Source organism: Tiliqua scincoides, chromosome 14 (assembly GCF_035046505.1).
Source record: "Tiliqua scincoides isolate rTilSci1 chromosome 14, rTilSci1.hap2, whole genome shotgun sequence".
Taxonomy (NCBI): Eukaryota; Metazoa; Chordata; class Lepidosauria; order Squamata; family Scincidae; genus Tiliqua; species Tiliqua scincoides.
Window position 1 is genome coordinate 2,695,816 of NC_089834.1, and position 20,846 is coordinate 2,716,661.

A 20,846-nucleotide genomic window follows, 5' to 3' on the forward strand; every position below is an offset into this window, starting at 1 on the left:
TGATCCATTGGGGCTCTCCTGATGGTCTTATGAATGAGGAGCAACTGGGCTGAGGAAGCCCTTAAGGCATGGTTCAGTGGACTTGAGGCATCAACAGACACCCTTTCCACAAGTTGTCCATGATGCTGATGGTTCACTGTGTTCCTGAAACTCACCTTATTACTCTCACCCTCCCCACTAAGAGATTTGTGGGACGTGGCCAGGCTTCATGGATGCCTTCAGCCCATGTTTTTCAGTGAGGGAGGAGCATGAAAGGTTTCCTGGACCAACACCAATGAGAGGCCACCCACAAAGTCAGTTATCTCAGACACAACTCTTGTTTTTGAAGAATACAGCAAGACAGGCATCCTTTGAAATCCCCGAGAGAATCGGCTCTGGCACTGGGGCAGTAGAATGCATGCTGGCAAAACGGCCGCCCCAAGCCACCACAGATGGATGGCATCTGTGTTGATCCATGGCCTTCACAGGCACCCAAAGAGAAGCAGCCCCACGGCTGTGACCACGGCTGCTAAAAAGCTGTGGGGTGAGAGCTCTGTGGGATCTGAATGGCCATTCCAGCTTGTGCCAAGATGGTGGCTGGGAAGCAGATCACATGGACGTGGCTGAAGAGGGAGGCGAATTTGGGCCCCTCAGTCGCCTCGCTGAAAGACATCGGAGGGTGGCGCACAGCTGAAAAAGTCCTGGCCGATGAGACGCGGGTAACCCTCAAGCACCTTCACCTGAGTGGGGTCAAATTTCCAGTACTGCTGGCCTTTCAGGAAGTAAGCAAACCCTGCAGAGGAGAGAGCAAAACAGAAGGAACACATCAGACACGTGGCATTGGTGCCCTGTCCTGGGATCCCACCCTCTCTCAGAGGGCTGGGGGTAGCAAAGGGGCATGGTAACGTCCTGACTGCCTACTCCTGCAGAAGACTCTGCTCAGGCACAAGGCAAATCAATGTACAAATGGATGGTGAGGCCACATCTCCAATATTGCGTCCACTTCTGGCTTCCACAACTCAAGAAGGACTTAGTGGAACTGGGAAAGACGAGAGAGAACTGGCAGAAGAGAGAGACCAAAATGATTCCTGGGCTGGGGCACCTCCCTTATGAGGAAAGGCTACAGCATTTGGGGCTCTTCGAAAAAAGACGCGTAGGGGGGACATGATGGAGACATAAAAGATTGTGTATGGGGTGGATAGAGATCTTTTTCCCTCTCACACAACACCAGAACCAGGGAACATTCACTAAAATTGAGTGTTGGGAGATCAGGCAAAATAAAATATTTCTGACCCACAAAGTAGTCTGTGGAACTCCTTGCCACAGGATGTGGTGATGGCATCTGGTCAAGATTTCTTTAAAAGCAGATAGGACAGACTGATGGAGGAAGAGTCCATTGCAGGTTACAAGCCATGGTGGGTATGCACAACCTCCTGTTTTTAGAAGTAGGCTACCTCAGAATGCCAGATGCAAAGGAGGACACCAAGATGCAGATCTCTTCTGGTCTCGTGTGCTCCCTGAGTTGTGAGATGCAGGAAGCTGGACTAGAGGGGCCTTTGGCCTGATCGCACAGGGCTCTCCTTTGGAAATTATGGTTGGTTCTAAACTCACCCGATTCATCTTGGAAAGCAGCGTCGATTTCCTGCGGGACGCCCCGCCAGTCAGCCATCCGGCGCGGGTAGATGTTGTCCACCTGATGGGTGCTGGGGTTGAATCGCCAGTAGCTTCCCCCTTTGAAGAAGTAGATCTTGTATTTCTCTGTCCCCCACATTAAGGCTGCTTGAATGGGGGAGGCCGAAAAGCCCAGCTCTGTGGTGGGCAGGGGGCCAGAGATGCGTCTCTCACCATCGTAGATCCAGTACTGAGCACCTGGAAGCAACAAAAAGGTGGAACAGAGGTTGGAAGCGGCTTGTCACCCAATGGTCAACGGCAGGGGTATCTAAACTTTTTGGCTCGAGGGCCGCATCAAATATCTGGTATAGAGAGGAAATGCAAGTGTGGTAGGGATTGCATTGAGACTTTAATGCATACCTTTTTTTACTGCCCGCTACATGTTGTGTCACACAAGAAATTTCTAGGTCCATTGCTAGCTAGGATGCAGGGCTGGGAGGATTCAACCATGCTTCAGTCTCTCCTTTCCACTCCTGATCCTGAGACTCTGGATAATGTTGCTTCCTTTTTATCTGGGGTAATAGCCAGGCAGAGCCCTGGGACTCTGGGCAGTGACTGATGTTTATGCTTATGTTGTGTTGTCTTTGTATATTCCTGTTCTGTTCTTTCTCTGTATTTTATGCCAATAAAGGTCTTACTGAACTGAACAAAAGTCTGGTATGGTTTTGAGGGCTGGAAAAAAATTTAAATATAAAATTTATATAAATAAATTAGAGATGAACTTTAATTATTATTGGCAACCTTCAGTCTCAAAAGACTATGGTATCGTGCTCTGAATGGTGGTTCTGGAACAGCGTCTAGTGTGGCTGAAAAGGCCGATTCGGGAGTGACAATCCCTTCCACACCGGGAGCAAGTGCAGTCTGTCCCTGGTCCGTCTCCCTGGCTATGGGCCTTCCTTCTTAGCCTCTTAGCCTCAGACTGTTGGCCAAGTGTCTCTTCAAACTGGGAGAGGCCATGCTGCACAGCCTGCCTCCAAGCAGGCCGCTCAGAGGCCAGGGTTTCCCACTTGTTGAGGTCCATTCCTAAGACCTTCAGATCCCTCTTGCAGATGTCCTTGTATCGCAGCTGTGGTCTACCTGTAGGGCGCTTTCCTTGCACGAGTTCTCCATAGAGGAGATCCTTTGGGATCCGGCCATCATCCATTCTCACGACATGACCGAGCCAACGCAGGTGTCTCTGTTTCAGCAGTGAATACATGCTAGGAACGTTCCAGGACTGTGTTGTTTGGAACTTTGTCCTGCCAGGTGATGCCGAGGATGCACTGGAGGCAGCGCATGTGGAAAGCATTCAGTTTCCTCTCCTGTTGTGAGGGAAGAGCCCATGACTCGCTGCAGTACAGAAGTGTACTCAGGACGCAAGCTCTGTAGACCTGGATCTTGATATGTTCCATCAGCTTCTTGTTGGACCAGACTCTCTTTGTGAATGAACTTAGATGTGTGAATAAATGAATGAATGGGCTCATTCATTCAACCTCTCTGGCCCTTAGAACACCCTCCAGATGCAACCAGAGCATAGTTTCAGTCATGTTTGGCAAAGTGGGCCAGTGGCTTTCAGGGGACAAGAGGCTGGCTGCGGGCCGGATAGAGGTTTGCCACAGGCTGCATCTGGCCCCTGGGCCGGGGTTTGGAGACCCCTGGTCAATGGGATGGTGGCTGGTGGCTGAGCCCACTGCAGCTGCCGGGTACGTGCTGCCATGCAGTCTGTCCTCAGCTGTTGGGTCTGTTGCTGCCTGCCACTAACAGAGAGTGTTTGTGTGGGGCTGTGCGCTGCTTGTTTGTGGGAGTGTGTGGGAAAGTCACCTGCTTGCTTGCTGGTGGGGTGAGATTGGGTTGTTTCTGGCTTCCCCTTCTTTGCATCTTTGTGCTGGACAGATGGTGCGAACTTGGTGGAGGTTGCTGCCGAAGTGGTCCTTGACTCTGTCGTCAGCTGGCCACCTCAGGGGAGGAGCCACATTCCTCAAGTGGGAGGAGTCTGCTCTAGCTTTGATCTGGTCCAGCTCTTTCAGGCATCACACTCACAGCCCTGAGTTCACAAACAGGGCTGGCACCCTGTGCAAGCTCACAGCAAATAAGGGAGTGATGTGGGCGTTCCGAGATTGCTGCTGATGGGTCTGCAGCTCTGAGTCACATGGACAACGGGAGAACAAGGTATGGTGACTTACAAGTGTTTTCCTGCCTGCAGAGGATATGACACTTATTTTAAATGCAATTCTGGTGGGAGGTATATGGAAACTGGTGATACTGAGGTGCCAGAGGACCAGGAGGTAATCTATGCCACTGGATTGGAGCACCAATACCAAGCTTGCACATGTCCATCTAGAGAAAAATGGAGAACATGTCCATCTAGACCAGTGTTTCTCAAACTGTGGTTCGGGACCCACTAGGTGAGGTCGTAAGCCAATTTCAGGTGGGTCCTCATTCATTTCAATATTTTATTTCTAATATATTAGACTTGACACCACCATGGGATGTGACTGCATTTGGGGAAATGTGGCAGATCTGTGCTATTAACAGGCTACTATGTATATGCTTTTAACAATGATAGTAAATGGGGCTTCCTCTGGGTAAATGTGAACAGGATTGCATCATAGGATTGTTAAACATTTTCCTACTTGATGATGTCACTTCCAGGTTAATGACATCACTCCTGGTGGGTGTGATTGTTATTCTTAAAAGTGGGTCCTGGTGCTAAAAAGTTTGAGAACCATTGATCTAGAGCAGGGGTGTCCAAAGTTTTTGGCAGAAGGGCCACATCATCTCTCTGACACTGTGTTGGGGACTGGGGGAAAAAAGAATTAATTTACATTTAAAATTTGAATAAATTTACATAAGTTTACATAAATGAATATATTAAAGATGAAGTTGTATGAATGAATGAAGGTCTTGAAATATCTCAAGGCCTATAAAAGGCCTTGCACAAAGCAAGGCTGGCCTTTCTTTTGCTGCCACCACTGCATCACAGACGTGAAACAGCAGGCTGTGGAGGAAGCCCTCATCCCACAGCTCACGCAAGAGCTCAAACAGTCGCCCTCACACTGAAAGCAGTTGCATCGGGCCAATGCGAGCTCCAACAAATCTCTGGAGGGCCAGAGGCTCACTGGAGACTGGGAGCTCCCTGAGGGCCGCAATGAGAGGCCTCGAGGGCCACAAGTGGACCCAGGGCTGGGGTTTGGGCACCACTGATCTAGACAACAGTGGCCACCCAAAACTTTGCAGACCAGGGAGGATTCTCCATTGTCTATGGATGGAAGGGACCCACACTCTGCCTGCTAGAACAATCATCCTGCCCCCCTCTTACCTTGGAAAAACCAGATGTTGCCAAATGAATCTTCAAAGGCAGCATCCACCGAAGGGGGGATTTCCCGCCAGTGACGAGACGCCAGGGCTGGGTAGCCAGCCTGGAGTTGGCCGCTCCGAAGCCGCCACACGTAGTAGGATTTGAAAAAGAACAGCTCACCGCGGATCATGGAGACGGCGTCAAAATCGGTCTCGCAGGCATCCGGCTGTGTGGACTGAGAAAGCAGAGGCTTTGGGTTACTTCAAGAAGTTATCCTGCCCGGGTCAGGGGTACTCTGCAGCTAAAATCAGGTTGGCATTCATTTATTTAAAAGATGCACATCCCTCCTCTTCTGAACATGGCATCCAAGGCGGTTTAGAATAATTCAGTAATAGGCACCCCCTGTAACATTTAGGCCCTCCTGCAAATACAAAACCCGCAGATAAAAGCGAACCCTATGTAAGGTACCATACATTACACTACTCCACGCCCTTCATGCTCATTACCTTTGTTTCCTTCTGTTTTCTTGCTTAACACAGGAAGAGTTTCCTGCTTAACTGAGGAATGTGACATGCAGGCAAACAACCTGCACATTAGAGAGAGGAAAATAACTGAACATGAGGGTTTTGGCTGTGTCCTCTAGCATGCTGTTTTAGCATGTCCTCTAGCATGGATCGTTTTAGCAAGGCCTGCCAAGATTTTGGACTGACGATCAGCCTGAAGAAAACACAGGTTCAGGATGTGGACCCACCTCCCTGCATTACAATCTCTGCACATGAACTGGAGGTTGTCCATGACTTTGTGTACCCTGGCTCAACGATCTCCGACACTCTTTCTCTCGATACCGAGCTAAACAAACGCATCGGTAAAGCAGCTACCACGTTTTCCAGACTCACAAAGAGAGTCTGGTCCAACAAGAAGCTGACGGAACATACCAAGATCCAGGTCTACAGAGCTTGCGTCCTGAGTACACTTCTGTACTGCAGCGAGTCATGGACTCTTCGCTCACAACAGGAGAGGAAACTGAATGCTTTCCACATGCGCTGCCTCCGATGCATCCTCGGCATCAACTGGCAGGACAAAGTTCCAAACAACACAGTCCTAGAACAAGCTGGAATCCCTAGCATGTATGCACTGCTGAAACAGAGACGCCTGCGTTGGCTCGGTCATGTCGTGAGAATGGATGATGGCCGGATCCCAAAGGATCTCCTCTATGGAGAACTCGTGCAAGGAAAGCGCCCTACAGGTAGACCACAGCTGCGATACAAGGACATCTGCAAGAGGGATCTGAAGGCCTTAGGAGTGGACCTCAACAGGTGGGAAACCCTGGCCTCTGAGCGGCCCGCTTGGAGGCAGGCTGTGCAGCATGGCCTTTCCCAGTTTGAAGAGACACTTGGCCAACAGTCTGAGGCTAAGAGGCAAAGAAGGAAGGCCCATAGCCAGGGAGACAGACCAGGGACAGACTGCACTTGCTCCCAGTGTGGAAGGGATTGTCACTCCCGAATCGGCCTTTTCAGCCACACTAGACGCTGTGCCAGAACCACCTTTCAGAGCGCGATACCAGAATCTTTCGAGACTGAAGGTTGCCAACAACTAGCATGCCGGCTGCCTGCCTGCCACGTTCCTCAGTAAAGCAAGAAACTGCTGCTCTGTTAAGAAATAAAAATGTGTGCTATCACTTCTACTAAAGGAAAACTGAGGTAACGGGTGGCAAGGGGCACCCCCCCACACACACAGAGAGCCACAGATTAGTGAAACTGTGGAAACTGGATTTGCGGATACAGAGTATATGCAGTGCGCGTAGCTTACCAAGTTGCTGCCCGGTGCAAAAAATATTCCGTAGCCCCCCTCCGCAGCAAAGACATCAAATTTAATCAATTAAATTGGGTCTTTTTATTTGTTAAAGTGAATGAGAAATGTTAGCTAATATTTTAAAATAGCAAGCACTTGTCGAAAGTACTTGTTGCACTTTTACAGCGCAATCTGTTCATAGCCACTCAGAAGTAAGTCCCATTGTATTCAATGGGGCTTACTCCCTGGTAAGTGAGGTAAGGTAGGAATTGGAATTGCAGCCTTGCACAGTTTGAGAGGTGCAGGAGGGGGCTGGAGACAATCATAAGAGCCAGCAGCTGACCTTTAGGAAGTGGAATTGAGGAATTATGTGAATAAATGATGAGGCCGAGCCAGAGCTGTGCCTTGCGTGCTACCCTCTTCAGGTTCCTGCACATGGGCGTGTAATCTCTCACAGTCAGCCAACTCTGAGCCCAATTCTCTGCTTGTCTACTTAGAAGCAAGTCCAATATAGTCAATGGGGCTTACCCCCAGGAAAGTGGGGATGGGATTGCAGCCTTGGAAGGGAGCCCAATCCTCTGCATGTCTACTTAGAAGCCAGCCCTACTGGCTTAAATTGCCAATAGGATGAGACAATCGGGGTGCTGCAGTCCTGCCAGGAACTCAGGAGGTGACAGGAGGCTAAAGGGGAGGCAAATAGAGAGAAGACGTGTGGAGAGCAGAGGAGAGTAGGAGGTGCGGCGGGGGGGGAGCGATGAGCAACTGGTCCAGCTGCACAAGGAGAACCCCCCCTCAGTCTAGGGTCTCTTGGGGCTCCACTCACACACACCCCATGTCCCAGCATCAGACAGCCCCCCCTCTCCTCCCAAGCACACTTCTTTCTCCCTCCCTAAATGCAGGCAGGCAGGCAGGTACCCTCCCTCCTCTGCTCCCCACACTCGCTTGCCCTGGAAGCCAAATAGGGCTTCAGGGGGCAGCCTGTCCAGTAGGACAGGTGGGGGAAGTGATACAGGGAGGGAGGGCTGGCAGGATGACAGAAAGAAAGGTTTGCCTGTGCCTGAATGAGTGGGCGGACTGGAGAAGTCTCAGCTGCGGGAGGGGAAGAGGGCCAGCTCCACAGAAGCGATTCCTCCTGGTTGCAGGGAGGGGCAACGACTGTTGTCCCTCCTCCCTCCGGGGTGCTTGCAACTGGCAGGGCTGCTGGCAGCAGCCCAATTGTCATACACAGGCGCTGTTGCCTTCAAGTTGTTGCCCAGCCAGCCACACTGTTGCCCCCACCCACCCTGTAGCCCGGTGCACTTCCTACCCCTCTGCACCCCCTTAGCTACGCTACTGAGTGTATGTCCTGAAAAAATGTAACGCAGTCTAAAAATTCATTTCTAACAAGTCAACTTGCTGAATGCTGGCAGCCCAAATCCTAGTCTACAGAGAAAGTTTGAAGCATCAGGATGAACTTTAGTGAATCCCCCAAGAAGGCTGCAGGACCTCAGCAAAGTGGCTGTGGATGTGGTTCGCTCACTAAGAAAGGGTCTTATGAGGACATGGAAGCAGCCTCAGGCCCAGCAGTCCAGGAACAGTAGGAGAGCATGGCTAGTATCCCTCTGGGGGTCTGCTAAAGCCACCTTGAGGGTCCCTCTTGGAAAGTAACATGGATTAATATCAAGTCTGGGCGTGGGTCCTTTCTAGAAGCACTGCACCAAACAACGGTGTAGCTAGGCCCTCTGGCACCTGGAGCCATGATTTGCAACGTCACTCCCAGAAGTAACTGTGGTGATGTGATGGCGTCCCCACCAATTACTTCTGCGCTATGTCGCCCTTGGTTCCACGCTATATCATAACAACACCTCATTGGCTCATTGGTCACTTTTGAGTAAGAAAATCCACTTTTTGTGACATGAAGTGCTTGCGTTTTTCTGGTTATTTGGCTATAATATTTGATAGAATAGAGATAGCACAGTTTGATTCCTGGCATTAAATCACCTACAAATGATATATTTCTGTTGGCAACCTTCAGTCTCGAAAGACTCTGGTATCGCGCTCTGAATGGTGGTTCTGGCACAGCGTCTAGTGTGGCTGAAAAGGCCAATTCGGGAGTGACAATCCCTTCCACACCGGGAGCAAGGGCAGTCTGTCCCTGGTCTGTCTCCCTGGCTATGGGCCTTCCTTCTTTGCCTCTTTGCCTCAGACTGTTGGCCAAGTGTCTCTTCAAGCTGGGAAAGGCCATGCTGCACAGCCTGCCTCCAAGCGGGCCGCTCAGAGGCCAGGGTTTCCCACCTGTTGAGGTCCACTCCTAAGGCCTTCAGATCCCTCTTGCAGATGTCCTTGTATCGCAGCAAATGATATATAACATGATGGAATTATTCATAAATACCAAGGTGCCAAATACTAGTGTCCAGCTCCCTTGACACCCTCACAAGGTTGGTACTCAGGGCAATGTACCCCCCTGCTCTCCCGAGCTACGCCACTGGCATCAAAGCTGCTGACCTGTCCGTTGGTGATCTCATTGGTTTCAATATCGGGCGGGCGAAGCTCTTCCTCCTGAGTTGGATGGTTTTTTGTCTTGGACTTGGGCTTCCCGTAGAGATACTGGATGCCTTGCTTGTCGTCCTCGCTCAACTTCAGCGGGTAGCGGAAGAAATAGAAAGGAGACATCAGGGACTTGGAGGTGGCTGTGTGCTGTAGGCCCAAGATGTGGCCGAATTCGTGAGCTGCCACCTGCAGAAGATCGGTCCCTGCAAGGAAGAGGGAGTTGTTTTTTCCAGGCCCTCTTGCTCTTCACAGCTTGCACACTGGGTTTCGCTGCTCACAACAAGGGAGCAGAGGTGACTTGTGGGGGGTCTGCTCAGGGACAGCTTTAAGCCAATTGGACCAATTTCTTCCAATTGGGCCCTGTGCCGAAGGGCTCCCTACGCTAGGGTGAAAATAAAAAAATAGGATTAATATTCTTACTAAATCATTTCACAACCACAAAATCAAGTGGTTTTGTAACTCTTTCCTTTCCAGAGGTCATCTACACTTGTAGGCTTGCATGTCTGCAATTTTATATTAAAATGTGCTTTGATCCATGTGGTCCGTTGACTCACATGCACGTTTTGCTGGCTTTCCTTTCTGCCATAGCTAAAATAAATTTTATTTCTATCTCTCAAATTCTGCAGGCCTTGGCTCTGCAGACCAAAATGCTCCAGACCTTGGCTGGAGCCCTGCAAAAAATGTTTCCAACTCCAGCTCCTAAGGCCGGTCCTGGATCTACTGGATGCATATGTGCCAATGCACTTTGCATGGGACTACACTTGAAGACTGCCCTTGCTGTGAGGCTGTGTTAAGTGCCTTGGTTCATTAGCCCTGGTCCAAGTGCCTGGCCGTCTTGCTGGGCTGCCTGAATCGCAGAACTGCTGGGATGCAAAGGACCCAACAGTTCAGGTGCCCAAGCATAGGTGCTGAGGGCAAACACAGCCCCTATGCACCTGAGCAGTATAAAACCAGGTCTGGAGGACAGCTGGTCAAAAACTACATCTTCTCCAAAACTGTTTGCTGGACTGAGACCTGGAAGATCAGGTTCAAATCCCTGCTCAGCTATGAAGCTTCCTGGGTGAACTGAGGTCACTCACTATCTCTCAGTCTTACCTATCTCACAGGATTGTTGTGAGGACAAAAGGAGGGGAGGAACCATGTTCACCACCCTGAGCTCCTTGGAGGAAGGGTGGAATAAAAATGCAAAAAATAGATAGATTTCCTGAAACAAAACTGAGGCTCAAACAAGCTGCAGAGGAAAGCTGCTAGGACAAGTGGATGAATGGGAAGCTAATGGCCAGAGTGCCCCCACGTGGCTGATACAGGGAAGATGGGCTCAAGTCTCCAGCCTTTGTCCACCTCATCCTCAAAAAGTAGGGCTGTTCCTGTGGTGCCTAAGACTGCAGAACAGGGCCAGCTTTAAGCCAAGTGGACCAATTGTTCCAGTTGGGCCCCACTCCTAAGGGCCCCCCCCCCGCACTAGAGTAAAAAATAAAATTAATATGTTTACTAAATCATTTCACAGTCACTCAAAACAAGTGGTTTGGTAACTATTTCCTTTTCAAAGGTCATCTGCACATCTTGGCAGCAATCCTATTCACTTTTACCTGGGAGAAAGCACCATTGATGATAATGGGACATTTCAGGGTAGTGCTTAGGACTGAGCTGTTTGTTGTAGGCTTGCATGTATGCATAGAATCACGGAGTTGGAAGGTGCCTACAAGGCTGTCTAGTCCAACCCCTTCCTGTGGCAAGAAAACCTCCTAGAGCATCTCCAGTGACTTCCAGTGGGGGAGAACCCACCACCTCCCTCGACAATCTGTTCCACTTTATATTATGTTCCAGTTTATATTTAAATGCAGTTAGATTCAGTTGGTCTATTAAATCGCATGCACTTTTTAAAGTACATCTTTTGATTTACTGTCCATTTAACCATAGAAGGATAAGGCCTAAAGTATATTTTATTTCTGACTCTGAGATTATCTCTGAGATTCTACAGACCTTGGCTATGGGTCTGGGGCCTCTCAAAAAAATGTTTCCAGTTGGGCCCTGAAGCTCATAAGGTCGGCCCTGAGGATGAAAGCCACATAGGACACAATCCTAAGCAGGTCTACTCAGATGTAAGTCCCATTGTGTTCAATGGGACTTACTCTCAGGAAAGTGAGGTTAGGATTGCAGCCTTGCACAGATCATGTTCATGCAGGGGTGTGGAATAGAGCCCACAGTTGCCCTACCTGACGGAGAAGCCCCCCTTTCCAAGTGGATCATCTCAGCTCATTGGTAGTAACAGACAACATACCCACGTCATTCCCAATGCTCCAGGTCTCATCATAGTCCAAATGGACCTGTCCCTCCCGGTGTGTTTTGGGGAAGAAGGCGTGGGCCAGGATCCCCCCAGGGCCATCAAAAGGCAGGTTGTCTCCATGCCAGTACCTGGAGGGGAAGCACATGGCTGTTGACATTCTGCCACTGGCACGATTGTGACTCAGCAGTTCTTGAGAGTAAGGACAGAGTAAGCAGCCTTGTAAGGAAGCGTGGGGCTTGGAACCTCCCATTCTCAGAGAACAGAGTCCTAAGACACACTGGACCAGCCCAAATGGGGCATTTCAACCACTGTAGATTGTGTCAACTCAGGATCAGATGGGAGCTGGGAAGGGATATGGCTCTAGCGCAGGAGTGGCCAAACTTGCTTAACGTAAGAGCCGTATGTGATGATCTTTAGAAGTCTGAGAGCCACAAGAGAGATGTTCGGCAGCTGCAATGTTTGCAAAGCATTTATATTCTTAAATATATTTACTCACCATGAACATTAAACTTCTGTTTTAATCCAGTGGGCTTTTGGTTTATGCCCAGTAAAGCTTAATTCTGGTCATCACTTGCTTAATGACATCACTTCCTGCTTAGTGACATCACTTCCGGCCCTCCGCAGGTACCATGAATGCCATTTGGCCCCCCCTGGATGAATTGAGTTGGACGGCCCTGGGTTAAACACTTCCAGTGGTCTTCTACTGCTAATAATGGTATCCACTTCATTCAGGGTTTTTTCCCCCACCTGGCTTGCTCTCCAAGACCAACAAAAGGGCTTGAGTGCTGCAAATCTGGTCACTTACCACGTGAAATCAACCACAATGTCTGTTTGTCCCTCCTGGACTTCTGTGAAGGTCAAAGGGGTCACATCGCTCCAGACTCTCAGGGCCGCGGCAATGGCTCGCCTCACTTTCGCTTTGCCCAGTTGCCAGGGAAACCTGGCAATTCTACATAGGAGAGCAAACCACCAAAACGTGCTGATGGCTGGCACAACAGAAGAGGGCAAAAGCAGTATGGCATCAAGCAGTTGAAAGAAGGAATGGGAAGAGTCACCTGATTGCAGCCACCCCCAGCTCACAGCTGGCACTGATTCTGCTCATGGGACCAGGGTGGCTCACTCCAGAACACCGAGTGGATCAGGAGCCCCGCTGGATCAAGTCAAAGGCCCACCTAGTTCCTGAATCTCTCAGTGGCCCACCAGGTGCTTCAGGGAGCACAAAAGACAACAAAAGTGTCCAGTTGCCACTCCTTTGCACCTGGCATTCCGAAGTGGCAGTACTTCTAAAACTAGGAGGTTGCACACACCCATCCAGTCTTGTAACCTAGGATGGACTTTTCCCTCCAGAAATCTGTCCAATCCCCTTTTCAAGGCAACCAGGCCAGGTGCCATCATTCACATCCTGTGGCCAGGAGTTCCACAGATGAATTACATATTGGGTAAAAAAATCTTGTGGCTAGTGCTTGAGTCACTTGCAGGATGCAGACACCAGCCAGACCTTCCTTGGTTGGCAGCCTTCAGTCTGGAAAGACTATGGTATAAGCCAGGGGTGCCCAAACCCCGGCCCAGGGGCCACTTGTGGCCCTCAGAGCCCCCAATCAGGCCCTCAGGGAGCCCCCAGTCTCCAATGAGCCTCTGGCCCTCCAGAGACTTGCTGGAGCCCGTGCTGGCCCAAAGCAACTGCTCTCAGCATGAGGACAACTGTTCAACCTCTCATCTGAGCTGTGGGACGAGGGCTCCCTCCACTACTTGCTGATTCATATCTGTGATGCGGCAGTGGTAGTGAAGGAAAGGCTGGCCTTGCTTTGTGCAAGGCCTTTTATAGGCCTTGAGCTATTCCAAGACCTTCATTCATTCATATAAGTGCCATCTCTAATATATTCATTTATGTAAATTTATTCAAATATTAAATTGTAAATTAATTCTTTCTTTCCCGGCCCCTGACACAGTGTCAGAGAGATGATGTGGCCCTCCTGCCAAAATGTTTGGACACCCCTGGTATAAGCCTACAGCACCCGGTATTCCCTGGCGGTCTCCCATCCAAGTACTAACCAGGCCTGACCCTGCTTAGCTTCTGAGATCAGACAAGATTGGGCATGTGCAGGGTTATTTCACCCACTTGAAGGGTCCTCCCATATGACAACTACTGCAGTCATCGCCACCAGCGTTCATGCTATCAAATATGGCAGTGCTGATATCTGGGAGGCCATGGGAAGGCTGTGGCCTTGGAGAGAGGCAGGTGTGGATTTATGCGGGAAGGAAGGGACTGCCTCCTCCATCCAGGGCCTTGGAGAGGAAATATATTGGGGGTAAAAAGTTTCTTTTGGGGTACAAAGTTTCCTTTGGGCCCCTTCTTTTCTTCATTGGGTCATAATTTCATATGATAATCCAATCTTAATTTCTATGAATTACCATGTATAAAACTATGTAGGCTTACACAAAATGTGCATGCTCGTGTTCACCCAATATATGCAAAAGTTTTCTGAGACCTCAGGAAATTTCTGGCTCCCCTCCTTTGGCTCCCAAACCCCACTTTTGACCTCAGGCCCAGACACGATGCACCCCTTGGCCCCTCCCTCTCATTGGCCCCCTGGTGGGACTGGAAATTGTAAGGTCCCAGGAAAGTTTTGGGTTCTCTCCTTTGTCTCCTGGGCCACCTTTAGGACCCTGGGCTGGAATACAATTTACCCCCTGCCTCCAGTCTTGTGAGCCGTGTCTCAAACCACTTCTCTGTGTTCTGACTGCACCCTAACTTTGAGCTTGCCCAGGACATGCCATGGGTGGGAGCAAAGGGAAGACTACAGCCTTTCCCCTGCTATTGCCATTGATCGACCCCTCCACTGTTCAGTGGCCCCACTCCCCAACCTCTTGTCTTTGGAGGCAAAAACACATTGCCTGCCCGAATGCGCCGGGCAGGGAGGAGGTGAGGTGCAGAACTTCATCCCTTCATAACCCAGGAGCAGGCCTTGGAAGCAGGGTGGGAGGTAAGGTGTCCCAGACACATTGCCACCCCCTTAAGCCCCAAACCAGAGCTTAGGTATATGGTCCAGCTGGGCTTGTGTGTCGTTGATATGGTCAGAGTATGTGAAAAGGCCAGAGTATTGTGGCATTGGCTACCACAATTGCCTGGCCCTGGACTCAGGCTTGCCTTACTTGTAAGTGAAGTCCGTCTTCTCCCAACGTCCTCCGGACAACACAAATCGTTTCTGGCGGTTTCGGCCCATCGGATTCCCAGGCAAGGTGGGGAGATCAGGAACCCCACAGCGGGGTGGGTTCCAGCGGGATGCCTGCCCACGGGCAGCTCCAGAGAAGTCTTTGAGAGTATCCATGGTGATGATCGAGGAGAAGCCCTGAGGATCCTGTTCCTTCCAGGAACTGTGTTTCAGAGAACCGCCCTAGAGGAAAAGCAGAGCAGGTGTGAGACAAACATGCCAAGATCCGTGTGAAATTACAGGTTTCGTCTGGTGACCAGACTGCATGGTGGATCCTCAGCTTGGGATGAGAATGTTGCCACAGCAGCCAAGGCCACTGCAAGGAGTACTCAGTGACACCTACAGACACGCAGCTACCCTAGAGCCCCTCTGACGGACTGCACCCCACCAGCACTCTGCCCAACCCACAGGATACACATTTTTGGGAGCGAATTGAGAGCAACTTGGAGGAGGAGGAGGCCTGTAGCATCTCCAGAGGGGACACAGCACTAGATATTGCAGGGCGCTTCCATGCACCATAGAAGTTGCCCCTCCCCCTTGCCGCCGGAGCCATTCTGGGTGGCGAGAGTAATGTGGAACATGTGTGCCTCTTCCTCTGTGGGGGAGGGAATGGGTAGGATTGGGCTGTTAGAGATCAAACCTGGTTTACTCGACTATGACACCATCGGTTCCAATTCCTCACACATCTCCAAAAAGTTAGGCATATTACTCCAGGTTTGTCCATGTGCTGTGGTTACAGGTTGAGCACACACCTTGCCATGCAAGAGGGTTGTGCAAGCCACCCTCACCAGAGAAGAACACTCATGCGTGAGGATCCCAGAAGCAACCTCTTATCTTCTTCCAATACCCCAAATCAGCATTTCTCAAACTGTGGGTCAGGACCCATTTGGTGGGTGGTGACTCAATTTCTGGTGGGTCCCACAGAGCCTCCAATGAAAACACAGGTGATTGAAAGATCAGGTAACTGACTGCCTCCAGCCCTGAGGCTATTAAAAAATCAGATAGCTGCTAATTGCCCTGCAAACTGCAGAGCTCTTGCAGTTTGCAGGCTTGTGTTAATATAGGGAGAAAAATGTCTGAGATTCTTTTTTCTGGTGTGTTTTTTTCCATCAATGACAGGTAATGGCGGCAGGTGAAGGATGGGTCACTAAGGGCTCAATCCTAATCAACCTTCCAGCAATGATTTAGCCTCAATGCAGCCCCCAAGGTAAGGTAACACGCATGGATACTCTCAAAGTATCAGACCAAAGGATCAGACCAAAGGGCTATGTCGGAATGCCAGATGCAAGGGAGGGCACCAGGATGAGGTCTCTTGTTATCTGGTGTGCTCCCTGGGGCATTTGGTGGGCCGCGGTGAGATACCGGAAGCTGGACTGGATGGGCCTCTGGCCTGATCCAGTGGGGCTGTTCTTATGTTCTTAACTACAATTCCCAGGAGGCCTTGCAGGTCTCTTGTTATCTGGTGTGCTCCCAGGGGCATTTGGTGGGCCGCTGTGAGATACAGGAAGCTGGACTGGATGGGCCTCTGGCCTGATCCAGTGGGGCTGTTCTTATGTTCTTAACTACAATTCCCAGGAGGCCTTGCAGGTCTCTTGTTATCTGGTGTGCTCCCTGGGGCATTTGGTGGGCCGCTGTGAGATACAGGAAGCTGGACTAGATGGGCCTATGGCCTGATCCAGTGGGGCTGTTCTTATGTTCTTATGTTCTTATGCCTCCCCATTGCAGGATGCAATGCACACCACATTGGCAAAGCTATGTCAGTGCTGGAAAGTTGGTTAGGATTGTGCCTTCAGTCCCTCCAGCCTAATGAATGAGGCTATTCATTATGACTGCCTTATTACGAGAAATGGATTGAGTTACTTGTAAATAAATGATATTATTACTTTCTAGATCACTTTTTAAAAGTCTCGTAAAAACTAGATGGGTCCTGATAGAGTGTCATTTTAAAAAGTGGGTCCCAGTGCTAAAACGTTTGGGAACCACTGCCCCAGATGATATCAGGGGCTTGATAGAGCCCCTTGCTTCAGAGCTCCACTGGTGCAAATTCCCACTGATGCGAATTCCCAGACCAGGAGACACCCTGGCGTGTGACGAACCAGGGGAACTGAGTCAGCAACCTCAAAGATGTTGACTCAGCACTCTGGGGGTTCTGAACTCCTGTCGGCGCTGGCTCATAAATGGTGATTCTGCCCCTCCAAGCAGTTTCTTGCCTGGTGCTGCCTTGCGAAATTCCATGTGGCAGGCCTGCCAAGGCGCAGATGTCTGGCATCTGTAAGTAAGGTTGGACTGGGTCAGTCTTCAGGCTGCTCCCTTGTTGCCTAAACTGCAGCAGGATCAGACGGGCTTGTACTTGCAAAGCCAGACCTGGCATGCCCCAAAGCAGGCGAGGCACAGCAGGAGTTGCCACCTGTAGGACCCCTTGGAGGCTCCAGCTACACCCCGATCTTATTCACTCTGAACAGAGCTCTGTGCTGCATGCATCCCACTTTCCCAGGGGAAGCACTTTCCCTGGCACAAGGTTCTGCAAAGATTGGGCGTGACCAACAGTGGCTTTGCCACCTCCGTCCCCGGAACAATAATCCTCATGTGATAAATACTGCCCACGGGCCAGAGTTTGGAGACCCGTGTTCTAAAGGGAAACCAAGCAGGAGGCCTGGAAAAGTTGCTGACTTGTCCCAGGAATAAGGGACAGTGGCAGCCAGAAGGCAGGGGCCAGCACCTGCCCAGCACATGTGCTGGGTCCCTGCAAAGCTGGGTTGGCTCAGCCCCAACTTGCTGGCCCAAACTGGTATCTGAGACCATCTCCACATTACTAAGGCCTAGAAATTTGTGGTAATTTGTGAGCAAATTAACACTGGGTAACCAAGGGCACAAACCTGTATTTAAAAGGGGGGGGGGGAACCAAACTGTGAATAGTCCCACAATCTGAACAAGGGACAAGCCATGTGGATGCAGCTATGCCTCCAGGGGTTCAGCGACATTGCACTGAAGCAAGTACCTAAGCGCCCACTGACCTGGTTAGTGGCAGCTTTTGACGTGGACAACAGCTATCTACTTCTCTGTGGCAATGGTCTGTCACTGACAGAACAACACTGGACATGACCCTCCCCAACAGCCACAGCCTGTGCCTGTGTGGGGTGGGGAGGAGAGGCACACATCAGCCTGTAAGAACATCAGAAGAATCCCACCAGATCAGGCCCAATGTTCCTCTAGTCCGGCTACCTGCATCTCACAGTGGCCCACCAGATGCCTCAAGGAGCACACAAGACAACAAGAGTCCAGTACCCTGTTGCCACTCCCTTGCACCTGGCATTCAGAGACAGCCTACTTCTAAAACCAGGAGGTTGCACATAGTCATCATGGCTTGTACCCTGTGATGAACCTGCCCTCCATCAATCTGTTCAATACCTTTAAAAGGCACCCGGGCCTTCAGGTGCCCTCACTAATCTTGTGGCAAGGAGTTCCACAACCTGTGTTACAGCCACATGCCAGTTGAGGGCTGGAGAGGGGAGGGCTGGCTTAGGTGTGGGGGATGGATCAGGTCTCTTCTCTCCTCCCTTTCAATACCCAGATCATGAAAGCCAGCAGCTCAGGAAGGCTGGCACTGCCTGGCAATGGCGGCTCTCCAGGGTTTCATGCGGAGGAGGGTATTGCCCAACCCTGCAGGGGGCTTGATCCAGGAGGGTCTTCTAAAGACCCCACTCTCCCATAGTGACTGACGGACCCTTCTCCAATCCCAGACCAGGAGACTGATGGTCAGATTCGATCCTGCAACACGTCCACACCAGTTCTTCTTGAGTCATTGAGTTGGGAGGGTCCTCCAAGGTCATCTAGTCCAACCCCCTGCCTGTGGCAGAAAAAAGGACGCCCCCAGACTCCTTGGCAAAGTGTGGCAGGGCAAGGCAGGGCAACACCCCCCCCCCAAAGGTTGCACGCATGCAGGGCAGCTAGTCCTTAGGGGCTGGACAGCCCCCCCCCCCCACCGCAGGCATCCCAGGCCGACAGCAGGAGCTAGGGGGTGGGAAGCTCCTCAGTGCCAGAGGTGGGCAAAAGAGGGAGGGCTGATCCCCCCTCGCGTAGTCTGCCTTGTACAAAGGGGTCGCTCGCCCGCCCCACGGCCCCCTCGGGCGCGCTCCTGTGCTGCCCATCGGGCAAGCCTGGCGCGCTAGTGCCAGGGGGCGCTTCCAAGGGCCGCCCCAGCAGCCAGCCCAGGGGGCTGCCCATTCCCCCCCCCCCGGCGGGCGCAGCAGGGACTGGAGGGGCCGGCGAGGCGCGGCGTGCAACTCACCGGGGGCTGGTCGGGGGTCCGCGGGGGCGCCAGCGGAGCCCCCGGCCGCGGCGGCAGCAGCAGCAGCAGCAGCAGGAGGGGCGCGCAGGGAGCCCGCGGCATCTCCTTCTGCTCCGGCGGCCGGGCGCGCTCCTTTGTTCTGCTGCTGGCGCTGGAGGGGCGTCGGGGACGGCGGGCGGGGGAGGAGGCGGCGGCGGGGGAGACCCTGGCTGGGGCAGGCAGGCAGGCAGGCCCGTCCCCCGGCTGGCGCTGGGCTTCTCCTCCGCACTCTCCGGCGGAGCTCCAGCTCTGCCCCAGGCGCTTCCCTGCACCGCTCAGCCGAGGAAGGGCTGCCCGGCGCCTAGAAGCACCACCGAGGGGGCTCTGCAGTGCCCCCCCCCGACAACTAACCCTGGGGTTGGAAGGGACCCCACGAGGACACCTAGTCCAACCCCTGCCTAGCGCAAAACATCCTAGAGCAGTGGTCCTCACCGCTTTCATGCATGACCCTCCCCTCCCAAAAGAAGAGAAGTGTGAGACTGGGGACCCACCATCAATCCTGGTCCTCACCAGTTTCCTGCCATGACACCCCCCCCCAAGAAATAACTTGGGGACTACTGGGGACCCACCAGAACTACTGGGGACCCACCAGTAATCCTGCCCCCCTCCTGGGACATGATCTGCCCATCTCCTGCCGATTGCCTCCGCCCTCCCTACTTCCCCCTACCTCTTGTGTCTTCACAGCAACCCTGTGAGGTGGCAGCCTGTAAGGTCACGGAGGCTTTGCAGTGTAGTCCTGGGTTCGTGTGGACAGCTGCAGCGGCTTGTGTAAGTTGTGGCTGGGGTGGGATGGGAGTAGAGGTTCACAGAGGGGTCAAAGAACTCCCCCTTATGATTAAATGCCCCTGGGTCCCTGCAGCAGCATTGGGGACCCATTGCTGGGCCACTCCCCTTAAGGTAAGTGGCCTATTTCCTGTTCCCAGGTGGGTCACAACCCACCCCCTGCATAATTTTGCTTGCCACAATCATGTCTTTCTAGACTGTAGAGCCCCAAATGCTGTAGCCTTTCCTCATAAGGGAGGTGCTCCAACCCAGTAATCATTTTGGTCACTTTCTTCTGCACCTTTTCCATTTCCACTATGTCCTTTTGGAGATGTGGCAACCAGAGTTGAATGCAATACTCCAGGTGTGGCCTTACCATTGATTTGTATATATTGGCAACCTTCAGTCTCGAAAGACTCTGGTATCGCGCTCTGAAAGGTGGTTCTGGCACAGCGTCTAGTGTGGCTGAAAAGGCCAATCCGGGAATGACCATTGATTTGTACAATGTGTACATTGATTTGTACAAATCAGTGTACCATTGATTTGTACAATGGCATTATAATAGCCTGTGTGTGTGACCTTGGGCTGGTCACTATCTCTCAGCCTCCCCCACCTCACCATCTATTCTTATCCTTTCCAGGACCTAATTGGCCCACCTTGCAGCCTCGAACACCTCCTTTTCGACTAACTTAACTCTGTAAGGTCAGGATCAGCTTTAGGAGCTGTGGGGCCAGACAGCCAGAAGAGGCTGTGCAGGACTCCATTTTGATAAGGCAGCCCCACATTTGGACTGGATCCAAGCCCTCTCTTGCACAGGCTTTGAAAGGTTGCTGCAACCCCATTGGGGTCCCAACTCACAGGGTGCAGAACACTTAAAACCAAGACAACCGGTGGCGTAGCTGGGGGGAGACGGGGCAGCCAGTCTGGCAGGGAGACTCAGCGCTGCCGGCAAGCGGCCCCTCCCTTCTGAGCCATTCCCAACAGAGGGAGCAAAACGGAGCCACACAAATC

At 51.7% G+C, this 20,846-nt stretch overlaps 1 protein-coding gene across 1 annotated transcript; it reads right to left on the reverse strand.

Moving 5' to 3' along the window:
- Positions 1–629: 629 nt before the first annotated feature.
- On the reverse strand, positions 630–19,597 carry MMP11 (matrix metallopeptidase 11). The gene is made up of 10 exons (XM_066609958.1): positions 19,584–19,597; positions 19,035–19,374; positions 14,688–14,929; positions 12,340–12,483; positions 11,529–11,662; positions 9,203–9,450; positions 7,729–7,740; positions 4,949–5,153; positions 1,591–1,848; positions 630–772 (listed from the first exon to the last, which is right to left on the reverse strand). The coding sequence occupies exons 1-10, from the start codon at positions 19,595–19,597 to the stop codon at positions 630–632; spliced, it is 1,740 nt and encodes a 579-aa protein (XP_066466055.1).
- Between the last annotated feature and the right edge of the window lie 1,249 nt (positions 19,598–20,846).

Coding starts and splice junctions, on each gene's coding strand:
- MMP11 (XM_066609958.1), bottom strand. Junction 11,663..12,339: donor ATTGTGGTTGATTTCACGTG/GTAAGTGACCAG, acceptor CTTCCCCTCCAG/GTACTGGCATGGAGACAACC. Junction 9,451..11,528: donor GAGCATTGGGAATGACGTGG/GTATGTTGTCTG, acceptor TCTTCCTTGCAG/GGACCGATCTTCTGCAGGTG.